This window comes from Protopterus annectens, chromosome 2.part1, assembly GCF_019279795.1.
Source record: "Protopterus annectens isolate FY-2018-M chromosome 2.part1, PAN1.0, whole genome shotgun sequence".
NCBI lineage: Eukaryota > Metazoa > Chordata > Ceratodontiformes > Protopteridae > Protopterus > Protopterus annectens.
Window position 1 is genome coordinate 1440117305 of NC_056729.1, and position 24456 is coordinate 1440141760.

The following is a 24456-nucleotide window of genomic DNA, read 5'->3' on the forward strand; positions in this document are numbered from 1 at the left end:
TCCACTTGCTATTGCTTTTGAAGTAAGCCTGACCCCCCCCCCCCACCATTCCCCATGGTGGAAGAACGGGTGTTGGCCTCTCAAACCCATCCTTTCCTGCCTAGCCTTTACAGTGCTCAGTGCTGATAGTCAAGCATTGGTTGCTTGAGTCATAGTAAAGACTTAACCCTTGTAAACCAGAGGGCTTGGCTATTGTTGGTAATTTGTGATCCTTTCCAGTGGTTTTCATAATTTATTCCAGTACTTTTCCCCTGATTGTCAGCTGTTGTCTCTGTCTTTGTCTTCACCTTACTGCTTGGGCTGAGGCTGAACCTTTGTATTCTGAAAGTTCTAATGTGGCCCAAACATACTTTGTTCATTTATTTTAGGAAGGCAGTGCAATTATACAGAACATGTTACTTTTACCAAGGCTGAATGTTTCTTATGAAAAAAGTGCCATGCATTGCCTTCATCAGCTGCTGTATATTAAAATTGACAACCACGGATGTTGTTGCTTTTAGCACAGTTTTGTGCCACATGCATTAAGACTTGATGACAAAAGATCATTTAAGAAGTTTAAGAATTAGACTTGAAGGTATTATTTTCATGTATTCTGCTGTCTGCCTGTTGTTTTCTGAGCAGGATGGGAAATTCATGATTGAAGGAGAACAGTGTGAAGATGAAGAACTAGAAGCTGAAGATGAAGAAAGCGAGAATCAGGAGGAAGACAGCAATGAGGAAGGCGATGCTGACAGCAGTGATGCTGATGAGGACATTGGTGGTGGTGGTGATAGTGACGATGCTGAAAACTCTGAAGCCAGTGATGGAAGTGAAAGTGAAGATAACCACTCTGATCTTAATTCGGATTCTGGAAATGAAGGCAAAGAGGCCGTAGCTAAGGAAAAAAGCGAACAAAAAGTCAAAGTAAAAGAACAAGTGTTAAGTGAAGAAGAGAAAAAAGCTATGACAGAAGCAGCAAAATCTGAATTGCCATTTACATTTCCAGGTGAGTGTAGTATAATTTTGAGACTGACTGTAGTAACTGCATTCCATCTGATTGGCTGGGCAGCTTTTTTGGTTATGTCATTAGTTTGCTTCAGTTATTGCAAAATCACTTCATAAGAGAAAGACATCACTAGAAATGGAAAGGATATCCAACATGTTCTGATTTTTTTTTTGTAATTTAATATCAGCAAAAGTGAACATAGCAGCACCACATTACTATACCTAGGACACTAGGTACTTCTTCGTGTCCACTTTTGTAACCATTGTGTCACCATTTTACCTGTCGTGTGAATTTTCACTACATCACTTTTCTTCCCTTATACACCTAGTCGATGTTATTCAGTACTGTACTGCCACTTCAGTGACATACTGCATTACACCTCTGTATGCATGAATTTATTCCTACTAATAATGCAGTGTGTTGTCTTATCCTTGACAAAATTTCATTTCAAAAAGATTGTTTTTTTATTTCAGTTACATAGTAAATTAAGACTTTCTTTTAATATCTGTTAGGATTTAATGCTTCTTGTGTACTATTTGCTGTACAGTGTAACTGATAAACACATTCAACTGTCTTCGAGGGAGGGTGCCACCAGGATGGCCTACCTAGTGGCAACACCTCTAATTTCTCTTTCACCCTGTACCTTCCCATGTATGACCATATTGAACCTAACCATCTTGCTTGGTGTTCATCGTGTTACACTGCTGCAGTCATCACACTTGGGTTATCCTGCCGTCAGGCGGTCCCGCAGTCGGCCAGAGTTCCAAAGTCTTGGTCCGGCGTCAGTATCTGTCGCCTCCTCCCTGACGTCAGTGTGACAGGGGTATAAAAGATGCAGCCGACGCCATTTTCTTCAGTCTTTCTTGCCGCGCGGTGCCCGAAGCAGAAGCAGTTCGCAAGTGCCGGTCGGCCTACTCCTGAGATTTTCATTCCGAATCCAGAACCGAAGTCTTCTAAAAAAGCTAAGTACCCCGTTGGGGAAACTTTTTCTTGCCTCAGACCGATGTCAGTAAAAGTTAATAACTGTATTTCTTGTGGGAAGCAAATACCTCATAAGGATTTCCACTCCTATTGTATTCCATGCCTAGGCCCTGACCACAACGTCACTGGCTGTCGGTTTTGTGCTAGGTTTAACAAGCGCACTATTAAACGTCGGTTTGATTTTGCCCGACATTATTTTGGTAGAAAATTCAATTACACCATGCCATCGTAAATTCCGACGACCGCAATGCATAAAAAGCGCAAGGACAAGGACAGGCATCCGAGGCCCAAAACTGACTACGAGGCCTCTTCTAGACCAGTCGCTAGTTCCCCGGTTTTCAGCGAGGCGCCTACGCAGCCTCTGATGACCGCTTCCACAGAATCACAGACCGCATCCGACTCCCATGTGGAGCTGGCTGGGCCTTCGGATGCACTAGGCCTTCAGCTTACCGATCCTAAACCTACTGAGGAAATCGAAGTAGCTGAGCAATCCACAGTTACAGAGGGTGTTTTCAGACCTACCCAGTTAACCATTACCCTTAAAAGCAAAGAAACAAACACAACTCTCTCCAGGACAGGCTTCCATGCCTAAGAAACAAATGCTAAAAATGGCCGAGGACCTAATCACCCTGATCAGGGGGTCCCATCCCCCTCCTGATAAAAGGCCCAGACAGGATGCAGACTATGAATCTTCTGACCAGGTGTCCATTTCCTCTGACTCTTCCTCGGACCTAGGATATTCTTTTCCCCCTTATGAGGATTCTGATGCTGAGGAATCAATTCCGTCAGCCTCTCCGCCTGAGGATTACTCCTTTGGGGTGACCTTACATACCATGAGGGAGCATTTCCATTGGGAAGGTCAGGATTATTCAGAATCCAAGAAAAGGCTCAGAGACTCCTTTTATTGCCTCAACACAGACCCCTTGCTATCCCGCCAGGTCTTGACATTGTGAATGATGTGTACAGTGAATCCAGTTTGAACCCTGACTCCTTATCCCCAGCCCCAGGTAAACCTGATAGATATTACAGAGTCCCTGACTCTCACAAGTTTCTGTACAAAGGCCCTGTTGCTGACCCTGAAACTATTTCTCAGGGACCCAAAGGGATTAAGGCTTCATCAGCAAAAAACCCAGTTCCCTCTGATAGAGATTCCATAGCTTTAGACAGATGGGGAAAGAAGGTATATATGTCTGCAACTTTAGCAATGAGAGCCTTGAATTGCCAGTTTCACATGCTAAAATATCAGCAATTTTTGATGTCTCAGTTGAAATAAAAGATGCTTCCAGATTCAGATCCTCCTAACTTAAAAGAAATGCAGGATTTATTGCATGCTGCAGAACAAGTGGGAAAACATACTTTGCAATGTGGGTTTGACTCCTTAGAGGCCTCTTGTAGAGCAGCAGTTACAGGCTCTGTCATTAGAAGGCATGCCTGGTTAAAAGAGCATATGTTACCAGATCATGTTAAGGTAAAATTATTGGCTGCACCTTTGCAGCGGGATGTGCTGTTTGGAGTTAAGGCAGAGGAGGTATTAAAGAAGGTGGAGGATAAGGCAAAATCTATGCAAATGGTGAAAGATTTCTTACAGGTTCAGCCTCATCGTTTTAGCAGAAATTGGCCAACAAAGAATTGGTACTTTCCAGTCACAGACAGACCTCAAAGGGACAGATACAGATATCCAAGAGGTAGAGGTCAGACACAAGGTCCTTACAGGCCTCGACAGTGGGGCACACCAGGCCAGAAATAAGGAGAAGACAGGCCTCAATCTTATAAAAAAACAGACTCCATGATTTTCCACTACAGCTGCCAAACAGTTCTCTCTTGGCAGCCCCCTTAGGAGGAAACTAGCACTTTTCTATCACAACTGGCATTGCATCATCAAAGACAAATGGGTTCTCAACATTGTATCTCAAGGTTACAGGTTCCATTTTCACACCTTGCCAAGGCTAAAAGGAATGCCAAATCTGCCACCAAATCAATGGGTGGAGGCTCAAGGACAAATTACAGCACTCATGGGCATGAGAGCTATTCAAAAGGTACCACCACAGGAACAAGGACAAGGATTTTACTCAAGACTCTTTCTGGTTTCCAGAAAGGACAAAGCCTGGAGACCCATTCTGGACCTTTCTCCACTAAACACTTACCTGGATGTACCGAAATTCAAGATGTTGACACTACAGCAGCTTCTTCCCATGCTGAGCAAGAAAGCTTGGCTCGTGACATTGGACCTCAAAGAGGCATACCTGCATGTCCCTATCAGACAAAACTGCAGAAGATACCTCAGCTTTCTAGCTGGTTCAATGCATTATCAATTCTCTGCACTGCCCTTTGGCTTATCTACTGCGCCCAGGGTCTTCACAAAGTGCCTGGCACCAGTAATTGCATTTTGCAGGCAAAAAGGAATTCAGATTTATCCATACCTGGACAACTGCCTGATTCAAGCAGAGAGCAAGGACATTCTACTAAAGCATCTGGCGTACGTAAAAAAGTTATTAAGTTGCCTGGGGTACACAGTAAACGAAAAGAAATCAAAACTAGTGCCCTCACAACAGATAATATTCCTGGGTGCCAGCTTGAACACAACGGCCCAGATGGCTTATCTCACGCCAGACAAGCAAGGGCAACTGACTCAATATTTTCAATTAATGGCAACAAAGACCCACCTCCCTGCAAGAAAAATTCTGCAGGCCTTGGGCTACATGGCATCTTGCATACTACTAATTCCATATGCCAGACTGCATATGAGGAAACTACAATGGTACCTAAAGAGCATATGGTCTCAACACTGTCAAAGTTTGGAAACAGTTATACCACTAATTCCTTGCCTACAACAGGAGTTTCGATGGTGGGCACAAGCTTGTCACCTCAACAAGGGACAGCCTTTCACTCAACCCACAGCCAGGCAAACACTGACAACAGATGCATTGGATTACGCCTGGGGAGCACACATGGCAGGAAAATGTGTCCAGGGCGAGTGGCCCACAGAGCAAAGACATCTCCACATCAATCAAAAAGAGATGCTAGCTATACAAAATGCTATTATAGCTTTCAAGGACCTATTGCATCCAGGGCAATTACTACTAAAGACGGACAAAACCACAGTTATGTGGTACATAAACAAGCAAGGGGGCACACACTCCTATCCCCTCTGCAGACAAGCCATGACCTTGTGGATCACAGCTCTGAACTACCAAGTTCATCTGCAAGCACAATTCCTGCCAGGAGAGAAAAACACACTGGCAGATGACCTAAGCAGAAACATTATGGACCCACACGAATGGGAACTGAACCCACAAATATTCAGAATGATAACACAAAAATGGTGGAACCCGGGCATAGATCTATTTGCTTCCCCAAAGGACTGCCAATTACAGAAATTCTGCACAAGGCGCTACCATCCACAAGCATGGAAAGTGGATGCCCTCTCATTCAGCTGGAAAAAACTACAAGTGTACGCCTTCCCTCCTTTACCTCTCCTTCCAAAGGTACTCATAAAAGCCAGGCAGGAAGAGCCAAAAATTATCCTGATTACACCAGACTGGCCACGCCAACACTGGTACCCAATCTTAAAGAACTTAGCACAAGAACCACCCTGGATTTTGCCTCAAATCCCACAGCTGCTGACACAGCACAACAATCAGATACTTCACAGCCAGCTAAAGACCTTAAATCTAGCTGCAAGGAGAATTCCTTAGCCAAGCAAGCAGTGCCTCTCTCCAAAGCTGTTATGGATGTCATTCTGGAGGCCAGAAGGCCTAGCACCAGGAAAGCATACTCGGATAAATGGAAGAGATTCTGTGCCTGGAACCAAGTGCACAGCCTTGGCCCTCTTGTCCCAAACATTCCTCAGATACTGCAATACTTAGATGCTGGACAAGGGCCTCTCTTTTTCATCCATCAAGATCCACGTCTCGGCTATCTCTGCTCATTACAATACGGATCCACCAATTTTTTCTAATCCTTTGCTCAAACAATACCTCAGAGGGGCTAAAAACATAAGACCGCCCCGTAGAGCACACACACCAACTTGGGACTCGACTTTGTTTTGGAAAAATTAACTTTACCTCCTTTTGAGCCAGCTAACACAGCAGAATTACAATACATCTCTTGGAAAACTGTTCTGCTACTGGCAATAACATCAGCACGAAAAGTTTCAGAATTACAGGCACGAATGGCAGTGGAACCTTTCCTCATCTTCCACTAGGACAGGGTGTCTTTACGAACGAACCCTACGTTTATGCCAAAGGTGGTATCAAGTGTGTCTCTAAACCAAAATATTCACTTGCCAACTTTCTATCCAAAACCACGGAACAAAGGGGAGAGACTACTACATTCTTTGGACATTCACAGACAGTTACGCTTCATACTTGGACAAAACCAAAGCTTTCAGAAAAACTGAACAATTATTGGTAGCATATGCTGCAGGAGCACAGGAAAAAGCCATTTCAAAGCAAACTATTTCAAAATGGATAGGACACTGTATACGTTTCTGCTATACCCACCATGGGAAACCTGTACCTAGCAGCATCAGATCTCACTCCACCAGGGCAACAGCCACTTCAACTGCCTACCTCAGAGGAGTACCTACCAAGGATATTTTAGAAGCAGCCACATGGAGTTCTGTGCATACCTTCACCAAACATTACCATTTGCCTTTATACTCCAAATCCAGAGCTGGCTTCGCCACTGCTGCACTGCAGGGCCTTATAGCCACCCATAATGCCTTATAGATCCAGCCTCCCTACCTCAGCTTTGGGACTCCACCCAAGTGTGATGACTGCAGCAATGTAACACGATGAACATAGTACAGTTTTGTACCTACCATAAATGTAGATGTTCGAGTGTTAACACTGCTGCAGTCCAGGTTACCCTCCCTCCCTCCCCTCTTACTTTCTGGTACTTACCTAGGGCATCTACCCTTTATTACCTATGGGGAGTATTTGCTGTTAACTAAAAATGGTTGTTTGCTTTGCTTTTGTATTTTTTACTAGCAATTTGAATTGCCTACCTATTTGGGGGCACCTGACATCTGGGGCAAGAAAAACTGAAGAAAATGGCGTCGGCTGCATCTTTTATACCCCTGTTGCACTGACGTCAGGCAGGGGGCAACAGCAACCGATGCCAGACCAAGACTTTGGAACTCTGGCCGACTGCGGGACCGCCTGACAGCAGGATAACCCAAGTGTGATGACTGCAGCAGTGTTTACACTCGAACATCTACATTTATGGTAGGTACAAAACTGTACTTTTGTATGCTTCATCAAAATACTTTTACTTTGTGCACCCATTTTGCATTCTTTTGTCCTTCATGTGTTTTAGCATGTTACCTGGTGATGTCCTGCCATGTCACTGTTGCAGTATTCCTTACAGTAGAGATCCTCTGCCAAAGGTAGCCCAATGTCCGGCCAGTATACCAAAGCCTTAGGTTGTAATAGGAACATTGTACGATCATATGCTCCCCACACATGGAATGGGGGTATAAAGATGACATACAGATGTACCATCCTCAGAACAACTTTGCCTTCAGTCTGAATGCCTTCTTCGATCGTCAGTCTGAGACTTGTTCATGTGCTGGTTGCCAAGTTGTTTTTCAGATAAGTGCCCCTTTGAGGTTTTTCTTTTCTTTTTTTTTTTTTTTTTTTTTGACTCGTGGTTGCTTGTTTCATGTCATCCAGAAAGGGGACTTGCCAGAGTGGGAGACAGATTCTTCATAAGGACCATCATTAGTTATGTTTATTTTGCTTAGGTGCTTCTCACAACCATATGTCTTTTTGTCCTATTTGTCAGGCATTTGTTCCAAAAACTTTGCATAGTCATCTCTCTTTGACAATTTACCTAGAGGACCAGCGTCTTAAATTGTTGGCTCAGAGTACTATGGTGGAATCATCCTGGCCTGAGGGTCAGCCATCCGAGAAGATGACCAAGAAAGCTCAGTGAGATTCCCCACCTGATGTCTCTCTCAAGGCTGGTGAAAGTCCGGAGGACCGCTCGTTTTTTCAGTCGATTCCTCAGCTGTGAGTATTTAGGAGGGTGGCATGGATCAGTCTTCTCATGCATTCATGGAGGCTCTGCAGGCGTCCGTTTCAGATGTTCAGGGCGTACCACAGCTGATTATTTCCAAAGGGCCTAGGGGTGTTCTGGCAATCCTTTTTAGGGAGGAGATTCCTACTACATTTATTGAATGTAGGCAGGTTTCTAAGCCACCTAAGTTATTTAAGGCTAACGTTGCCTTGAAAGAGGAGCAGAAAACTAAGCATATTTCTTCTGCTGAATATCCTCAGCATATGTGGCAGGATTTCACACAGGGTTTATTTAATCTCCTTATGGCTTTAAAGCCCTCTTACAGGGTCTCTGTTCCCTCCTTCTTAGTCTTCTACTCCTGTTAAGAGGCCTAGAGAAGCAGGTTTTGTCTGAGGATGTGGATTCTGATGTAGAATCCTTAACCTATTCCTCCTCTCTTGGACTTTGGTTTTGAATAAGAGGACTGTAATATTACTGATTCTGCTTTTGATGAGATTTTCTTTGGAGATGCAGTTTCCCATGTGATGGAATGTTTTAAAAGGGACTGTACCTAGTCTCGGATGTCCAGTAAAAGGTATTATGAGCACCTAGAAATAGTCCCCCAAGCCCTCTGTGATCTCTCCTGTTCTTGCTGCCTTGTTAGACACTTTTTTGCAGCCTCTCAGGCACCTGACTCCCAGCCCTCTCCTCCTAAAAGCCTGATAGGTTTTATATAAGGTTCCTGATGCTTGCAAATTCCTTTACAAGTGTCCCTCTGCTAACCCTTCTGTTATTTCTGTTTCTCCTGACAAACCATCTAAGCTTTTACCTTCTACAAAGCTGCTCCTCTCTGACAAGCACAACAGAACCATGGGATGCTGGGTAAGAAAGTGTATGCTGCTGCTACCCTGGCCTTTTGGGCTGTGAATTACCAGACCCACATGACCAGGTATATTTTGGCTCTTCTATGTCAGGCTTTTCAGGTTATTTCAGACCTTCCTGACTCTGAAGGGGAAGACTTCAGTTCTTTCTTTGATAGGGTTCTCGTCTCAGGTAGCTCACCATTCTATTAAATGCAGTTATGATGCAGCTGATGCCTCTTCTAGAGCTGCTGCCTGTGGTTCTGTGTTGAGAAGATATTCCTGTCTTCACCTTCAGTCTTTGCCAGATGATATTAGGGCCAAGCTGATGGATGCTTGTCTAGATAATAAAGATCTCTCTGGTTCTGCAGCTGCTGAGCTGTTTGTCTCTTCGGTAAAAGGGTAAGGCTATGGAGGAATTGAAATATATGTTTGTTTCCCTTGTTCCCAAATTCCAGAAGAAATATCCAAATAAACCTGCCTTTGTCTGTAGGCAGTCTTGCCCTCTTCTCTAGGGTAAAAAGGGTGGTAGAAGGGCTCCTCCTGCTAAGTCTGTTCAAACCCCTGCAGCTCAGAAGCCTCCTTTTCTAGACAAGCCAGGGTCTGACTATCTTTTTTTTCCCCAGTCCTCAGTCAAGTTCCACTATCTCTTAGTATTTCCCCGTCCCTCTCAAATTGGTTAAGGATCACTAGGGAATCTTGGGTTTTAGCCATCATTTGTCAGAAGTATCACATAGTTTGGACCCCCCCGACATTCCTCAACCTTCTTGGGAACAACTGCCTTATTTTCCAGATGTTTTTCGGAGTCTTTTGTCTCATAGAACAATTCAAGCAGTCCCAGTTTCTCAAAGAGGGAAGGAATTTACTCTAGATTGTTTCCGATTCCCAGGAAAGAAGGCATCTGGAGGCTGCCAGCTGAACTCTCTCTCTCTTTTTTTTTGAAGGTTCCTTCTTTTTGAATTCTATCCCTTCAAGCCCTGTTTCCTCCTCTTCTTCCTCAGGCTTTCCTAGTCTGCCTGGATCTCAAGGATGCCTCTCTCCATATCCCAATTCATTCCCTTTTCAGGAAATGTTTACGTTTCTCTGTTGCTTCCAGGCATTTTCAGTTCTCTGCTTTGCCTTTTGGCTTTTCTGCTGCCCCAAGGGTCTTCACCAGATGCCTTGCTGCTGTTTGCTTTTTTGCAAGGTAAGAGGACTGCAGATCTTTCTTTATCTGGATGACCTGCTCATTCAAGCTTCCTCTCCAGAAATTTTGCTTCAGCATCTTCACTTTGCTATTTGTCTTCTGCAAAGCCTAGGGTTTACAGTAAATTTCCAAAAGACCTTCCTGACTCCTTCTCAGAATCATATTTTTCTTGGGTGCAGTCTCCAGACCATTCCAATGGTGGCACCTCTGCTACCTCCTCTGATTGCATTCTTTCAGTCCCTTCTTCTGGTCTCCATTACAGCCCATGACTTTGTAAGGGCTCTGGGATATATAACTTCCACCATTCTATGCTTTCTCTGGGTAGACTTCATATGAGAAAGCTCCAGTGGTTTCTAAAGCCAGTCTGGCTTCAACATTCTCATCCTTTGGACTTTCTGATTCCTCTTCTATCTTGCCTCAAGCTTGGAGCTTCAGTGGTGGGTTCATCATTTGCCCCTCAACTCAGGGCATCCTTTTCAACCCCTTGCCCCCGCTCAAGAACTATTTTCAGATGTCTTAGATGCGGGGTGGGGGGCCTCCTTTTGCTGTCCAAAAGTTCAGGTTCTGTAGTCTCTGTCAAAAGAAGGACCATGTCAATATCAGAGAGAAGAGTGCTTCTCCTGTCCCTTTAGGACTTTCATTCTTTTTTCCTTCTAGGGCCCTCAAAATCTTCACAGACAATGACACAGTGATGTGATACCTCAACAACAAGGGGAGACATGGGCTTATCTTACCTGTTGTGCAGACTAGCTCTTCAGGTTTGGAATTTAGCTGTCCAGTATCAGGTGTTTCTTCAGGCTGTTTATATTCCTTCAGATCAGAACATTGTGGTAGATTTTCTCAGCAGGTCCATAACAAACTCATGAGTGGATGTTTCACAAAGGTGTGTTTCTGGACATTGTCCACCAGTGGGATACTCCTTAGGTAGATCTTTTGCCCTACCCTCTGAACCGCCAACTTTCTCTATTTTGCAGCTGAGTCCCATGTCTTCTGGCTGGGAAGGTAGATGCCTTGTCTTTTTCCTGGAAGGGGATGTTTCTTGATGCCTTCCCTTCCTCTCTCATACCGAGGGTCCTTTTCATAATAGAACACAACTATCCTAAAATCTTGTTGGTAACTCCCTTTTGACCCAAAGAGTATTGGTCCTCTCCTCTTCTCTTCTGCATTTGCCAAGGGCAATCATCACAAGTTACCTCACTACAACTTGTCACACAAGAGAAGGGCTTTCTCACCCATCCCCACTTGTCCATCTTGAACTGACACTGTGGGTGATAGGGTTTTGATCCCTTTTAGACACCTTTTTTCTGTTTGGTGTCTTTCCCATGACCTGGATCCACTTTCTGTGGAAGTATCTTTGATTTTCTGTCTTTTGTGTGAATTGCTCAATGCTGGGTTGGCATAATCTTCTGTTACAGTCCACCTGTCAACCATTTCTGTTTTCTTTTGCCTTTGAATCCTCCCTTGGCATCTAGAGTTGAGGTGAAACAATTTCTTAAAGGTGTCCTTCATATTAGGCCTCCCCGGAAGCCTATTCCTCCTTCCTGGGACCTTAATTTTGTCCTGAAAAAATTGACACAGGCTGCTTTTGAGCCTGAGCTTCAAATTCCTTACAGCATTGTTCTTGGAAGACTGTTCTTTTTTTGCCCTTACCTCAGCCAGATGGGTGTATGAGCTGCAGGCTTTTATGCCTTTTCCTTCTTTTTAGTTTTTTTATAAGGACAGGGTGTCTCCTCATACTAATCCTTCATTTATGCCCAAGGTGGTTAATGAATTGTTTCTTAATCAGTTTACTCATTTGTCCACTTTTTTCCCTTCTTCGCAGTCTGCTAGTGAGAAAGTTCTTTACACCTTGGATTTGCATAAATAACTCTGATATTATTTGGCTAAAACTAAAGCCTTTCATAAATCTAAGCAGCTTTTTGTTTCTTATCATCCTAGATCTTCAGGTTTGGGTGTTCCTAAACAAACTATTTATTCCTGGATATCTAAGGCCATTTCCTTTTGTTACTCTTTTCATGGGAAAAGCCTTCCTTCTGTTAAGGCTCATTCTACAAGGCTGTGGCTTCTTCTGGTGCTTTTTTCAAAGGGTTGGATACTAACTCCATTCTTGAAGCAGCCACTTGGACTTCTGTGCATACTTTACCAAGCACTGTAAGTTGGATGTGATTTCCAGGGCTAGAACTGGATTTGCCCAGGGCTGTCCTGCACGGCTTTCTTGAGGGCTCTGCTTGGACTTTCCTTCCTCCTAGCTTTCCTCCTGAGCTTTTGTACTCATACTGCAGCAGTGATGTGGAAGGACATAGTACAGTTTGTGTAAAATCTTCCCATAACAGTAGGTGTCCTTCTCTTCACTGTTGCAGTATTCACTCCCTCTGTCCTCCCCTTGTTTCTCTTTCCTTCTGGATGCATGTGTTCTTTTCTCCTTGGATACACGTGTTCTTCATTTCTCTTTGGACTGGTGCTCCTCCTGGAGCTTTTCAGTTCTGAGGATGGTACAGACATACATGCCCTATGCTGTGTGTGGGAACATATGTGGTGATGTATGACATCCCTATTACAACATAAGGCTTTGGAATACTGTCCGGATGTCGGGATACCCTTGGCAGGCAACACCTAATGTAAGGAACATTGCTACAGTGAAGAAAGGGGCATCTAGTGTTATGGTAAGATTTTACGCAATTGTACTTATTCAGTTCTCTCCGTAGGGCCTCCAGTAATTTTATGAATGCCATGTGTTTGAATGTGGTTTCAAACCTTAAAAAATGTAAAATATTATTCAAGTTGCATTATAAAATCTGTTTTCTTATGGGGGGCTGTAAAACCCCCCTTGCAGGGATATGTGCCTTACAGCTGCGATCCCTGTATTATTGAAATTGACTCCAGTGCTGCTGCAGTTTGCTTTCTTTCATGTGAGGATTGTGAGGATGTTTATGCTGAAAATACTAGACCAGCCATACCATCTTGGCTATCTGATACTTCCAGCTCTTAGATTGCTTTGAGTTCTGACCTCCATCAGGACAAGACAAGTGATCCACTATTATTGCCATAAAGTGCTTTACCCCAGGATGCAATTGTGCATCCTCCCTGCCAGCTCTTTTAATTGCCTGAGTTGTTACTAGATCGTAGGTCACTTGGGTTATAGTCAGGGCCACAACTGTAGGCCACAAGAATTGGTATATCCCAGGCCTAGATAATGTTTGAGATATAAGAGCAAATGATAAGGAATATCTTTTCCTAGTATAAGCTTATACCGGATATTATCAGGTGCACTGCTAATACCATTACTGCTAGTTATGGTCGCTTAAAGGCCCATTTAGTTGAACAGTGCGTGACCTGACAACAAGAGATGTCACTGGAGGTACAAGTGGGAAGGTCATTGTTATGGCAGTTTTGCCAGGTGACTGATAAAGCAGCAGCAGCCTGTTGATACAGGCTCTCTACATTCACCTTGGGCAGGAGCCTGTTCATTTTAATTTGGAGAATGCTTGGCTATATTAGCTTCAGACAGGAACTACGAGTAGACTATGGCATAGATGGATGAGTTTGTCTTCCTATTGACAGTATCAGATCATGGGTGGATTACTCTTTATAGAGCATACAGTAATGTGGTAGAGTATATGAGTTGGAGTACCAACCCCATTCAAGAGATAAGAACCCAAACATTTTAAAGACAATCCTAGAGAACAGAATAAATGAAGTGCTCTAAAGTATATAGATCAAGAAAGGCTGACTACTGTTAACTTGCCCCCTAATGTTAAATGATTGCTTGTCCTGATCAGTGTGTTGAATTTAGTTGTTTATCTTTAAGCTCCAGAAACACTTAATGACTTGAAATCATTACTTGTGGACTACTCAGCCGAAAAGCAGTGTGTCATCATTGAAAGAATTCTGAAGTGCAACCACCCAAGTCTGGCAGCAGGAAACAAAGTCAAACTAGAGGTATAGTGATGGTTTCTCAGTTTACATCGACATAGTTGTTATTGCTGCTTGTCATATGCATCTTACAAATTATTGAAAATGTGTTTGGTATGTTAGTCATAGCTTTGTTTCATCAGTTTTGATTACCTTACACAGTACATTTTCATGTTTTGTATGCATTTTATTTGCTAATCTTGTCTTTTTTTGCTTTCTTCTTTTTTGTATAGTTGATTTTTTCATTTTGTTTACAAACTTTGATTATTACTTTAAAAATGTATTTTAAAATATTTGCAGTGTTATAGTTGTATTTTGATTTATTTTTCATAGGTGTGTACTAAGCTAACAACCACAAGGGCCTTTTTAAGTGTAGCCATGCATCGCAAACCTGACTAGTTCTGCTACTCTTGATAAGTGTAAGCAGGGGCTTAGGAGATGAAACATTTACAAGTAGGGGCCTGGGAGAAGAACCCTTTACAGGCTGCCAGTGTCTGTTACAGACATAGGTGCCAAGCCAGGGATGAATTTCCTGTTCCCCATCCAGTTGTCGAAAATGCACTTGCATTGGGTTAGGGAGGAACTCTGCTTCAAATGGATGGGGAGCCTGTTACAGAGAAGGGGTAGTCTCTGGGATACATACCTGTCTCTCCAGCAAATTTTGTTTATGTAATAGGCAAGGTTTGTCTTTGGAATGGGTAATTCTGGTGCTGTTTGTTTTGCAGATATGCAGGAGATCCGTCAGGGTTGGGTCTGACATTGCCTTGTATGCCAGGCATAGATCTCCCTAACCTAATAAATCCTTTTTATTGTCATTTGCCTTCTGTTTTAAATGGCAGTAACAATTTTAATAGGCCATTAGTGATTAGACTGTGACCTCATGATCATCACTTGTATATGATAATCTTGTGCTTATAGTATTAATAGGTGTTCATCATGTTGCTCACTTCTGCAGTAGCCTTAGCTGTACGAGTTATATCCTGCCAAGGATGTAATGGATATAACAGCCAACCAGATTCCCAAAACTTCAGGACACTTTCCATATGCTCAGGCAGTTCGAGCTGAGCTGCCTAAAAACAGAGGTTTAAGCACCAAGCTCTTCAGAGTTTCTTGCTGTTGAAGAGTGCTTCTTTGCTAGCTTTCCAGGATCGATGGTCAGCTAGTGCTTTTTTTTTTCCTGGGCAGATAAGTTCCCATTTGGGGGAAACCTTCCTTATACAAAGATTGTTTAAATGGTACTTTCCTACTTAGGAAAGTTGTTTTAATCTAGGAATGTCTGTTTTAATGGACTGTCATGAGACTTGAATATGCTTTTAAATGGGAGCGCACTTTTCCCTGTTAGTTTAAAAGTTGTTTAAAGTAGTTGAAACCATTTTTTGGTGGAGAAATTGTGTTCATTATAATTTTTGGGGCTGGCAAAGTATATTGAAGTGCCTTTTCTTGTGTTTTTATGGGGAAAAAAGTGAGTTTTAATAACTTCAAATTTTTACTGGCCTACACCACTAAGTTTTCCCGGAGAGGGACGCCTTTTTTGGCTTGACCGTGGAACCAGCTCCTGGTCCTATGGTCAGTCATTCTTCCAACAACAAAAAGAAAAATGTAAGCAGACAGCCTTTGCCACCACAGCAGGCTAACAGTTTGCCTCAGATGAATGTGGGTGACTCTGTTGTGGCCAAAGCTAATTCTTTAGACCACTCATCTTTTACCCCAGATCCCTCAGGTGTAGCATCTACAGCCACTATGGACCGGAGGCTATCCATGTTCTCTGCAGCTGTTGAAGTCACTAAGCAAAAACAACGAACACTGGAACAAACACAGCGATAAAATCCACAATTTTTAATAAAAATAGAGGGTTAGCGCTTTCATGTCCAACAACTAGGCACTACTTCAGACAAAATACAAAAACCACAGCAGATATATGTAATGGGATCAATTATTCAGTGAGGCAATTTACGTTCTCTAAGCGAAGGTTTTAAAGGAACATATCTATTTAAACCAGGGCTCTTATATGCTTGCAGTAACACTATCCATTTAGTTTCTGCTTTCTCAATATTATTATTTAAATTCCCCCCTCTCTCATTAACATTGAAACATTGTAAAACTAAAAAACTAAAAGCATGGTCATTACTATTCTGAACATGTTTAAACAAAGCACTAGTGAGATCTCTATGTCTAATGTAGCCCAAATGTTCAAGTAGACGCTCTCTTAATGTTCTGTAAGTTTTCCCCACATAAAAACTACTACATTTATTACACAAAGCAATATAAACTAGATTTCTACTGGAGCAGTCTGCATAAAACCTAGGTTTAAATACAAAACTTGTAATAGGATGATGAAATTCTTTAGAAATAGAGATAAACCGACATGCTGCACAATTTCTGCAAACAAAAGTACCTTTCGTATCAGATAAAGATGCATCTTTTTTCCTACCATAGCAAAGTTGTCTTTTTAAATTAAAACAAAAATGGGGTGAATGACCAACAATACCTGATATAATGTCATCTGAGTTAAGTATTGGCCAGTTCCTCCGCATTACATCACAGATCTTATCCACATCACTAGTAAATGTGATGACAGGTCTAACAAAATTTGCAAAATAACAAAATTGTGGATGTTATCGCTGTGTTTGTTCCAGTGTCCTTTGTTTTTGCTTGTTGGATTGATTTTGGCACTGGGACTTCACTGTTCCTGATACTTCGTTTCTTGTATTACTGCTGTTAAAGTCACCTCAGTGGGCAAGGGAGAGCCTGTCTTGTCGGTCCTGGTCGAGGGATAAAGGAAAACTTTCCTGTTTAGTCAGAATGCTGTGCCTGTTCCTGTGGAAGCTACTGCTGGCCTCATTTGTCCTGTCAAAAAGTCAAAAAGAAACAAAACTAAACCTGCATCTTCAAGTTTCTCTAGACAGGAACAGTAGTTTACTATATGTGGCTCAGTATCTAATTCTTGCTATTGACTCTTCTCATAAGGTGGTTTTTGGTAAAAGAAAGAGGGATGCATATTTTCCTGAAGAGATTCAATATTCTGAATCTGGACATAAAGATGATGGAACAGATGCAGTGTTTTCCCCTCAGATTTCTGATTCAGACTTGGAAGAGAGCACAGTGTCTGATTCTCCCTTTTGCGGGTTTCTCTTTCTCTGAGATTATTTCCAGACTGTCCTAGTGTTTTCAGAGGGAGAACACTGAGGTTTCTCAGTCCCTCAGAAAATGCTATGAGCAGTTACCGATGGAATTTCTAGAACCTTCACCCATTTCTCCAGAGCTTTCAGTTTTAGTGGATGTGTATGTAACTTCCTGCAGTTTTCCTGACAATCAGCCTACTACCCTAAAAGGCAGATAGATTGTGTAAAGTTCCTCAGTCTTTTTAAGGTTTTAAACACTCATCCCAAACCTGATTCGGCAGATGTATTCAGTTAAGCGTACTGCTGCTAACCATTTTGTTATTTCCAGTTGTACTGTTTCTGACAAGAATGGAAAAAGAGTACAGAAAAATGTGTATACTACTTCAACTTTAATTTTCACTATTTTGAATTGTCAAGCTTATATGGTGAAGTTGTTCAAAATTTAATAATTTATATTGTTAAAATATGAAGCATGTTTTATATGTGGTTTCTTCTTGTGAGGAAAAAATCTGCTTTAAATGGTTTAATTTCTTCCTTTTTACAGGTCACAACTCATTGTTTAAAGTGTGCATGACTGTTGATACTTCTCCCAGGGCTATGGCCACTGATACTGTTTTGAGGAGGTTTGCATGGCTACGTTCTCAGAACCTCTCAGATGATGAAGATGAGATTTCAAATTCTCCTTTTGATGGCGATTTAGTTTTTATTTTTTCAACAAGAAACATCTGTATTAAATTGGCATGTGGTTGCCACCTCTCCCGGATTGCCCAGGAGTCTCCCGTCTCCCAGAAGTAATTCAAAAAACTCTGAAATGTCCAGGAATAATGACATTACATTCTTGCTTAACTGGAACCCAAGCAACTGGCATTCACTCACACATGATTGCGCTCACTCTGTCCCAATATCTCTCTCTCTCACACACACACACACACACACACACACACACACACTGCTCAGACACACACACACACACACACACACCTATTCTCTGCTCTCTCTCTCTCTCACACACACACACACACACACACACACACACACACACACACACACACACAAGCATGCTCATACACACACACATCTACTTTCAAAGTACATTGTCTATAATCCACACTTTGCCCTATATAAGAAAAACTTGTACACATGTTGCCACTTTACAGATCTTTGTATACCACTATGTGCATATCTATATAGCCTGTATTTGTACGGTGCAAGCTACTGAAAAAATGTGCAGGAGCAAAGGTTTGTGGGTTGAGGTTTGGGTCCTTGTGTACAGCCTGTGTACCTTATGGATACTGGAAATGACATAGTCGAAACAGTGTAGCATTGGGCAGACAAGAGGGTAAGGAAGACATTTTGGTTACAAAAAAGTGTGCTTGCTTTTTTAAACTATCGTGAAACGCATAGGAATCTGTGACACTGTGTGTAAAATAGGAGCAGTGAGACAACTGGGAAAAGTGAGGATACAGGTGCAGTGTAGGGCCTGCATTCCAGGCCTCATCTTCTTTTGTTTTCTCCACTGAATGTGTAACTTATGCTTGCAGTTTTTTTTCCTGGATTATGTGGACTAAATTAATAGCTCTAACAAACTGAGAATTGCTTTCTACTGCATATATTAGTTGTCTAGTAGTCTCGGTGTAGAAGTGCTGGTGTTGTGGGTTTATTTCCTGTCTTTTAAGATTTTGCCAATAGTGTAGATTTGCTTAATTTCTGTCTCAAGTTTATAGTGTTTGAATATTGTATTTAACTTTACATTACGAGTCACTGTACTTTTGGAGTACTTACTAAAGCATGTTCTTGTGTTTGGTCGGTGTGTTGTATAATATTTAAGTTTACAGGGATTCTTTTCCAGTCAGTTTTAAACCTTTTGTGTAGATTTTTGGAAACCTTTTGATAGTTGCTGAAGAGCTGTGATTCCTGTATATTTTACCCTCAATTTAATTTGCATCCTCGTAGAGGGGGTGGTGGTATTGTTTCCAAGTGCTACGTATTCGTGACTCAGAATGCCAACAGAGCTTGCCTGGCTGCAGATCATATTTGAATCCCCAAACTACTTGGAAGTTTAAAATGCAGTATTTGCATCAATTACAAGGGCAAGGAGGTATAAGTGTTTTTGAATCATACTTGTGTTCATTTGGTGTTTTTAAATCATTGTGTCATGCTAATTGTGAATAGGGTTGCAACTTGCCACCTCTCCATTTTTTTTCCAGACTATTCAGAATCCAAATCGATTCTCTAGCAGTCTGGAAAACACTGTACAAACTCTGGTATTCTGTTTCAAAATGGAAACAGACTACCAGAGTTTGATGTCCTTCATGGATGCATCTGCAGTCATAACAACTGGGTTGTCCTGTCGTCAGGCAGCCCTTCAGTCGGCCGGATTCCAAAGTCCGGGTCCGCTCGCTGATGTCGCACTTCACCCGACGTCATCTCTGTTGGTATAAAGGCATCAGCCGACGCCATTTTCCCAGTCTTTCTTGCAGCGAAGCAGAAGCTGTTCGCCCGGTCGGTCGGATCCAGAGATTACTTCTACCGAATACTACTCAAGACTTCTAAAGCTAAGTACACTCTTTCTTGCCTCAGCCGATGTCAGAAAAAGTTAATAATTTTATAACCTGTGGGAAACAAATACCTCATAAAGATTTCCACTCTTATTGTCTGCCTTGTTTAGGCCCAGCCCACAGCGTAGCAGCCTGTTCGGCCTGTGCTTCTTTCAACCGACGAACGCGGCGTCGGTCGGAGTTTGCTGAACAGTTTTTCGGTTCTGATTTTGCGTACATTATGCCGCCGGATCCTCCGACTACCCAATCTACCAAAAACGCAAAGATAAAGACCGACACGGTCCGCGGTTTCGGAAACCATGGTTAAGCAAATCATGAGTGTCTCGGTTTCGCCGAAACCGAGAAAACTGATCAAAGTACAGCTGAATCTATCTCTACAACTGAGGCCCCTGCTACCACCCTTGAATCGGCCTCAGAAATTTTATCCACTACGGTGGTTGCCACTGACTTATCAGACACCATTCCCTTGGATGTCTCTACCCCAGCACGTGGTGCTGCTAGGCCTCAGCAGCCATGTACATTAAGGCCTTCGCCAGGGCTAAAGCAGCCAAGACTACTAAAACAGTACCTGTTAAACCCCCTACAACCAGGCCCTCCTCTAGTTCTCAAATGCTTACTCTGGCAGAAGATTTAATTTCACTAATTAGAGGATCTCAATCTCACCCAGACAGGGCCTCTCAGCCCCAGAGAAGAGACCTAGGGCAGAGCCCCTGAGCCAGTGTCCTCTGATGATTCTGCCGATGAATCAGACATAACTGACCAGCCAGAGGCTCCTTTCTCCAATTTTGAAGACTCTGATGCTGAAGAATCCATTCCAGCTGCTTCCCCAGAAGAATTCTCCTTTGGGGAAACCTTACATGCCATGCGAGAGCAGTTCCAATGGCAGCAACAGGATTTTCAGACTCCAGAAAAGACTTAGGACCTTTCTGCACCTTCCACAGCACAGGCCCTTAGCTATACCTCCTGTTCTTTCTGTGGTGGATGATGCTTTCAATGATGTCTGCTCCGCACCAGATTCTTTACCTCCAGCCCCTGCCAAACCAGACAGATTTTACAGGGTGCCAGACACTCATCACCACCTTTACAAGGCCCCACTTGCAGACCCCGAAACTATATCCCAGGGTCCCAAGGCAGTAGCGACCATAGCTAAAACCCTATTCCTTCTGAAAGGGAAGCAAGGTCATTAGACAGATGGGGCAAAAAGGTCTACACTTCAGCTACTCTCTCAGCTAGAGCTTTAAACTGTCAGTTTCACATGATACAATACCAAGAGTTTATGCTTGATCAGTTAACTAAAAAGCTAACCACTGATGAATCTCTTGATAAGAAATATGTATTAGAAATGGTAAATAACATACAACAGGTTAGTAACCATTCCTTAAAATGTGGCTATGATGCACTGGAGGCTTCATTTAGATCAGCCATGACTGGCACAGTGATGAGAAGGCATGCATGGCTAAAGGAGCAAGCTTTACCGGATCATGTTAAAGCTAAGTTGCTAGATGCTCCTATGGATAAGACAAGTTTGTTTGGTACACCTGCCCAGCAGGTTATGAAGAAAATGGAAGAAAAGGCAAAATCTGTTCAAACGGTTAAAGATTTCTTGCAGGTTCAACCCCCCAGGTTTAGCAGGAACTGGCCTGCCAAAAATTGGTCCTTTCCTGACTCCACAAGATCTCAAAGGGGCAGGAATAGACGTTCCAGAGGCAGAAACCAATCCAGAGGAGGTGCCTACAGAGGACGACAGTGGCAAGGTAACAACAGAGGCACAGACACCACCTCTGCCACTACATCAACACAGCCACAGTGACTTAACCCCGCCTACCAGGGAACAAATAGCAGCTCCTCTAGGCGGAAAGTTAACCTTATTTTCAAAGAACTGGCACTCTATAACAAAAGACAAGTGGATTTTACAAACCATAGATCAAGGTTACCGGTTCCACTTCCACACTTTACCAGTCAAAAGAGGAATGCCAAATCTACCTCCAAATCAAAAACAGAGGCTCTACAACAGATAATGCAGTTAGCAAACATGAGAGCTGTGGAAAGAGTGCCAACAGCAGAGCAAGGAAAGGGTTCTACTCCAGATTATTCCTAGTTCCAAGAAAGGAAAAAGTTGGAGACCAATTCTGGACCTGTCCACCTTAAATACTTACATCATTGTCCCAAAATTCAAAATGCTGACCCTACAGCAACTTCTTCCCATGTTGGGCAAGGAGTGTTGGCTGGTAACTCTAGATCTCAAGGAGGCATACCTGCACGTCCCCATTCGACCAATCTGCAGAAGATACCTCAGATTTCTTGCAGGATCAGAGCACTATCAATTCTCAGCATTGCCCTTTGGCTTATCTACTGTGCCCAGAGTATTCACAAAATGCCTGCCATCAGTAAATTGCAGACTACAGAATTCAAATTTACCCATACCTGGACGACTGCCTGCTACAAGGGGACAACAAAAGCAAGCTGACAACAGATTTACAAAGGGTCATTTACTTGCTACAAGCACTGGGATACACAGTCAATTTACAAAAGTCAAGGCTGATACCATCCCAAACAAGGACATTCTTGGAATTGGACACAGTAAAACAAATGGCATTCCTAACTACAGAAAAACAAAAAGAACTCCCTCTTTACTTCTTGGCACTAACAAAACTGAACAAGTTAACAGCAAGAAAAGTACTGCAGGCCTTGGGCTTCATGGCATCATGCATAATCTTGGTCCCACTTGCCAGACTACATATGAGAAAACTACAGTGGTACCTAAAGAATTTATGGTCCCAACACAGACACAGCCTAGAAACAGAAATCCCACTAATTCCATGCTTAAAACAGGAGTTCCTATGGTGGGCTCAGGCATGCCAGTCAAACCCAGGGCTACCCTTTCGCAGATGTCAAGCAAGCCAGACCATCACAACAGACGCTTCAGACCTAGGATGGGGGCCCACATGCTGGACAAATGCGTGCAAGGATTGTGGACACAGGATCAACTTCACCTGCACATCAACCTAAAAGAAATGCTGGCAGTAAAACTGGCAATCCAAAAGTTCAGACCATTTCTCAAAGAGGGCCAGTTGATGATAAGGACAGACAACACCACAGTCATGTGGTACATCAACAAACAGGGAGGCACTCATTCATACCCCCTATGCAGAATGACTTTGGAACTGTGGACCCTGGCACTCAGCTACAACATCCAGTTACAGGCAATATTTGTACCGGGAAAAGAGAATACTCTAGCAGACATATTAAGCAGAACCACATTGGATGCCCACGAATGGAAGCTGCACCCGGACATCTTCAAGACCATCTCAAAGAAATGGGGAATGCCTCAGATAGACCTATTCGCATCACCTCTCAATCACCAGCTCAAAAATTCTGCACAAGGACATTCCACCCACTAGCATGGAAAGTGGATTCGCTCTCCTTCAGCTGGAAAGGCCTAACAGCATATGCATTCCCACCTCTTCCTTGATACACAAGGTATTACTAAAAATCAAGGAAGAACGTCCAAGGATAATCCTGATAGCTCCAAACTGGCCAAGACAACACTGGTACCCACTGCTGAGGAGCATGTCTCGGAACAATATGTGGCCAATACCCCTGATGCCTTTGATGTTAACTCAGAACAACTACAACATCATGCATCCAAACCTAAAAACGTTGCAACTGACTGCATGGAACATCACATAGCAGCAGCTAATCCAGAACTTTCCCAAAGAGTTAAAGACATTATTCTTGAAAGACCTTCAACAAGAAGGAACTATGCTGGAAAATGGAAGAGGTTTGTCAGTTGGAGTACTGAAAGAGGAAAAGATGTGTCAAACGTAGATATGCCTAACATTCTGGAGTATCTGGCCGAACTTCTTCATTCAGGCCTGTCCTACTCCTCCATCAAGATACATGCATCAGCTATTTCAGCAGAATACAGCTTTGATCCACCTGTTTTTACACCCCTTTGCTCAGGCAGTTCCTCAGAGGAATCAAGAATGTAAAACCTCCAAGGAAACCACCTTTACCAGCTTGGGACTTAAACTTTGTGCTAGAAAAGTTGACACTATTTTGAACCAGCAGCAACAGCAGACCTACAACACCTGTCATGGAAAACTGCTTTCCTACTGGCAATTACTTCAGCAAGGAGGGTTTCAGAACCACAGGCCTTAATGGCAGTGCAACCCTTCCTAATCTTCCACCAAGATAGAGTGTCCATGAGGACTAATCCTACATTTATGCCTAAGGTGGTATCCAGAGTGTCTTTAAACCAGGCAATCCACCTACCTACCTTCTTTCCCAACCCACAAAACAGAGGAAAGAATACTGCATACTTTGGATGTACATAGACAGCTACGCTACTACTTGGACAGAACAAAAGTAGCAGAAAGACTGACCAACTTTTGTAGCCTATGCAACAGGAAGGGAAGGAAAAGCTATTTCCAAACAGACAATCTCCAAATGGATAGGAAATTGCATACGATTCTGTTACTCCTTCCATGGAAAACCAATTCCACAGAACATAAGACCTCATTCTACAAGGGCAACAGCCACTACCACAGCCTTCTGGCAACCAAAGACATTATTGAGGCGGCTACTTGGACCTCCGTGCATACATTTGCCAAGCATTATAATTTGCCTCTATATTCCAGATCCCGAGCAGGGTTTGCCACTGCTGTACTGCAAGGGATCCTAAACACACCATAATCTAGTTTTATCCTCCTCCCTAGTTGGCTATGGTATTCTACCCAGTTGTTATGACTGCAGATGCATCCATGTAGGACATAGTACAGTTTTGTACTTACCATAAATCTAGATGTCCGAACTGGATAGCATCTGCAGTCAGGATTACCTCCCTCCTTCC

The 24456-nt window shown here is 42.9% G+C and overlaps 1 protein-coding gene across 2 annotated transcripts in view; it reads left to right on the top strand.

The window, feature by feature from the left end:
• Nucleotides 1-24456, top strand: part of NOP14 (NOP14 nucleolar protein) — a 1083467-nt gene that overhangs the window by 486738 nt on the left and 572273 nt on the right. For both annotated transcript variants that reach the window (XM_044062921.1, XM_044062920.1), the window contains exons 9-10: nt 622-985; nt 13821-13951. In XM_044062921.1, coding sequence (XP_043918856.1) covers nt 622-985; nt 13821-13951 — 495 coding nt within the window. The remainder of the gene's footprint in view (nt 1-621; nt 986-13820; nt 13952-24456) is intronic.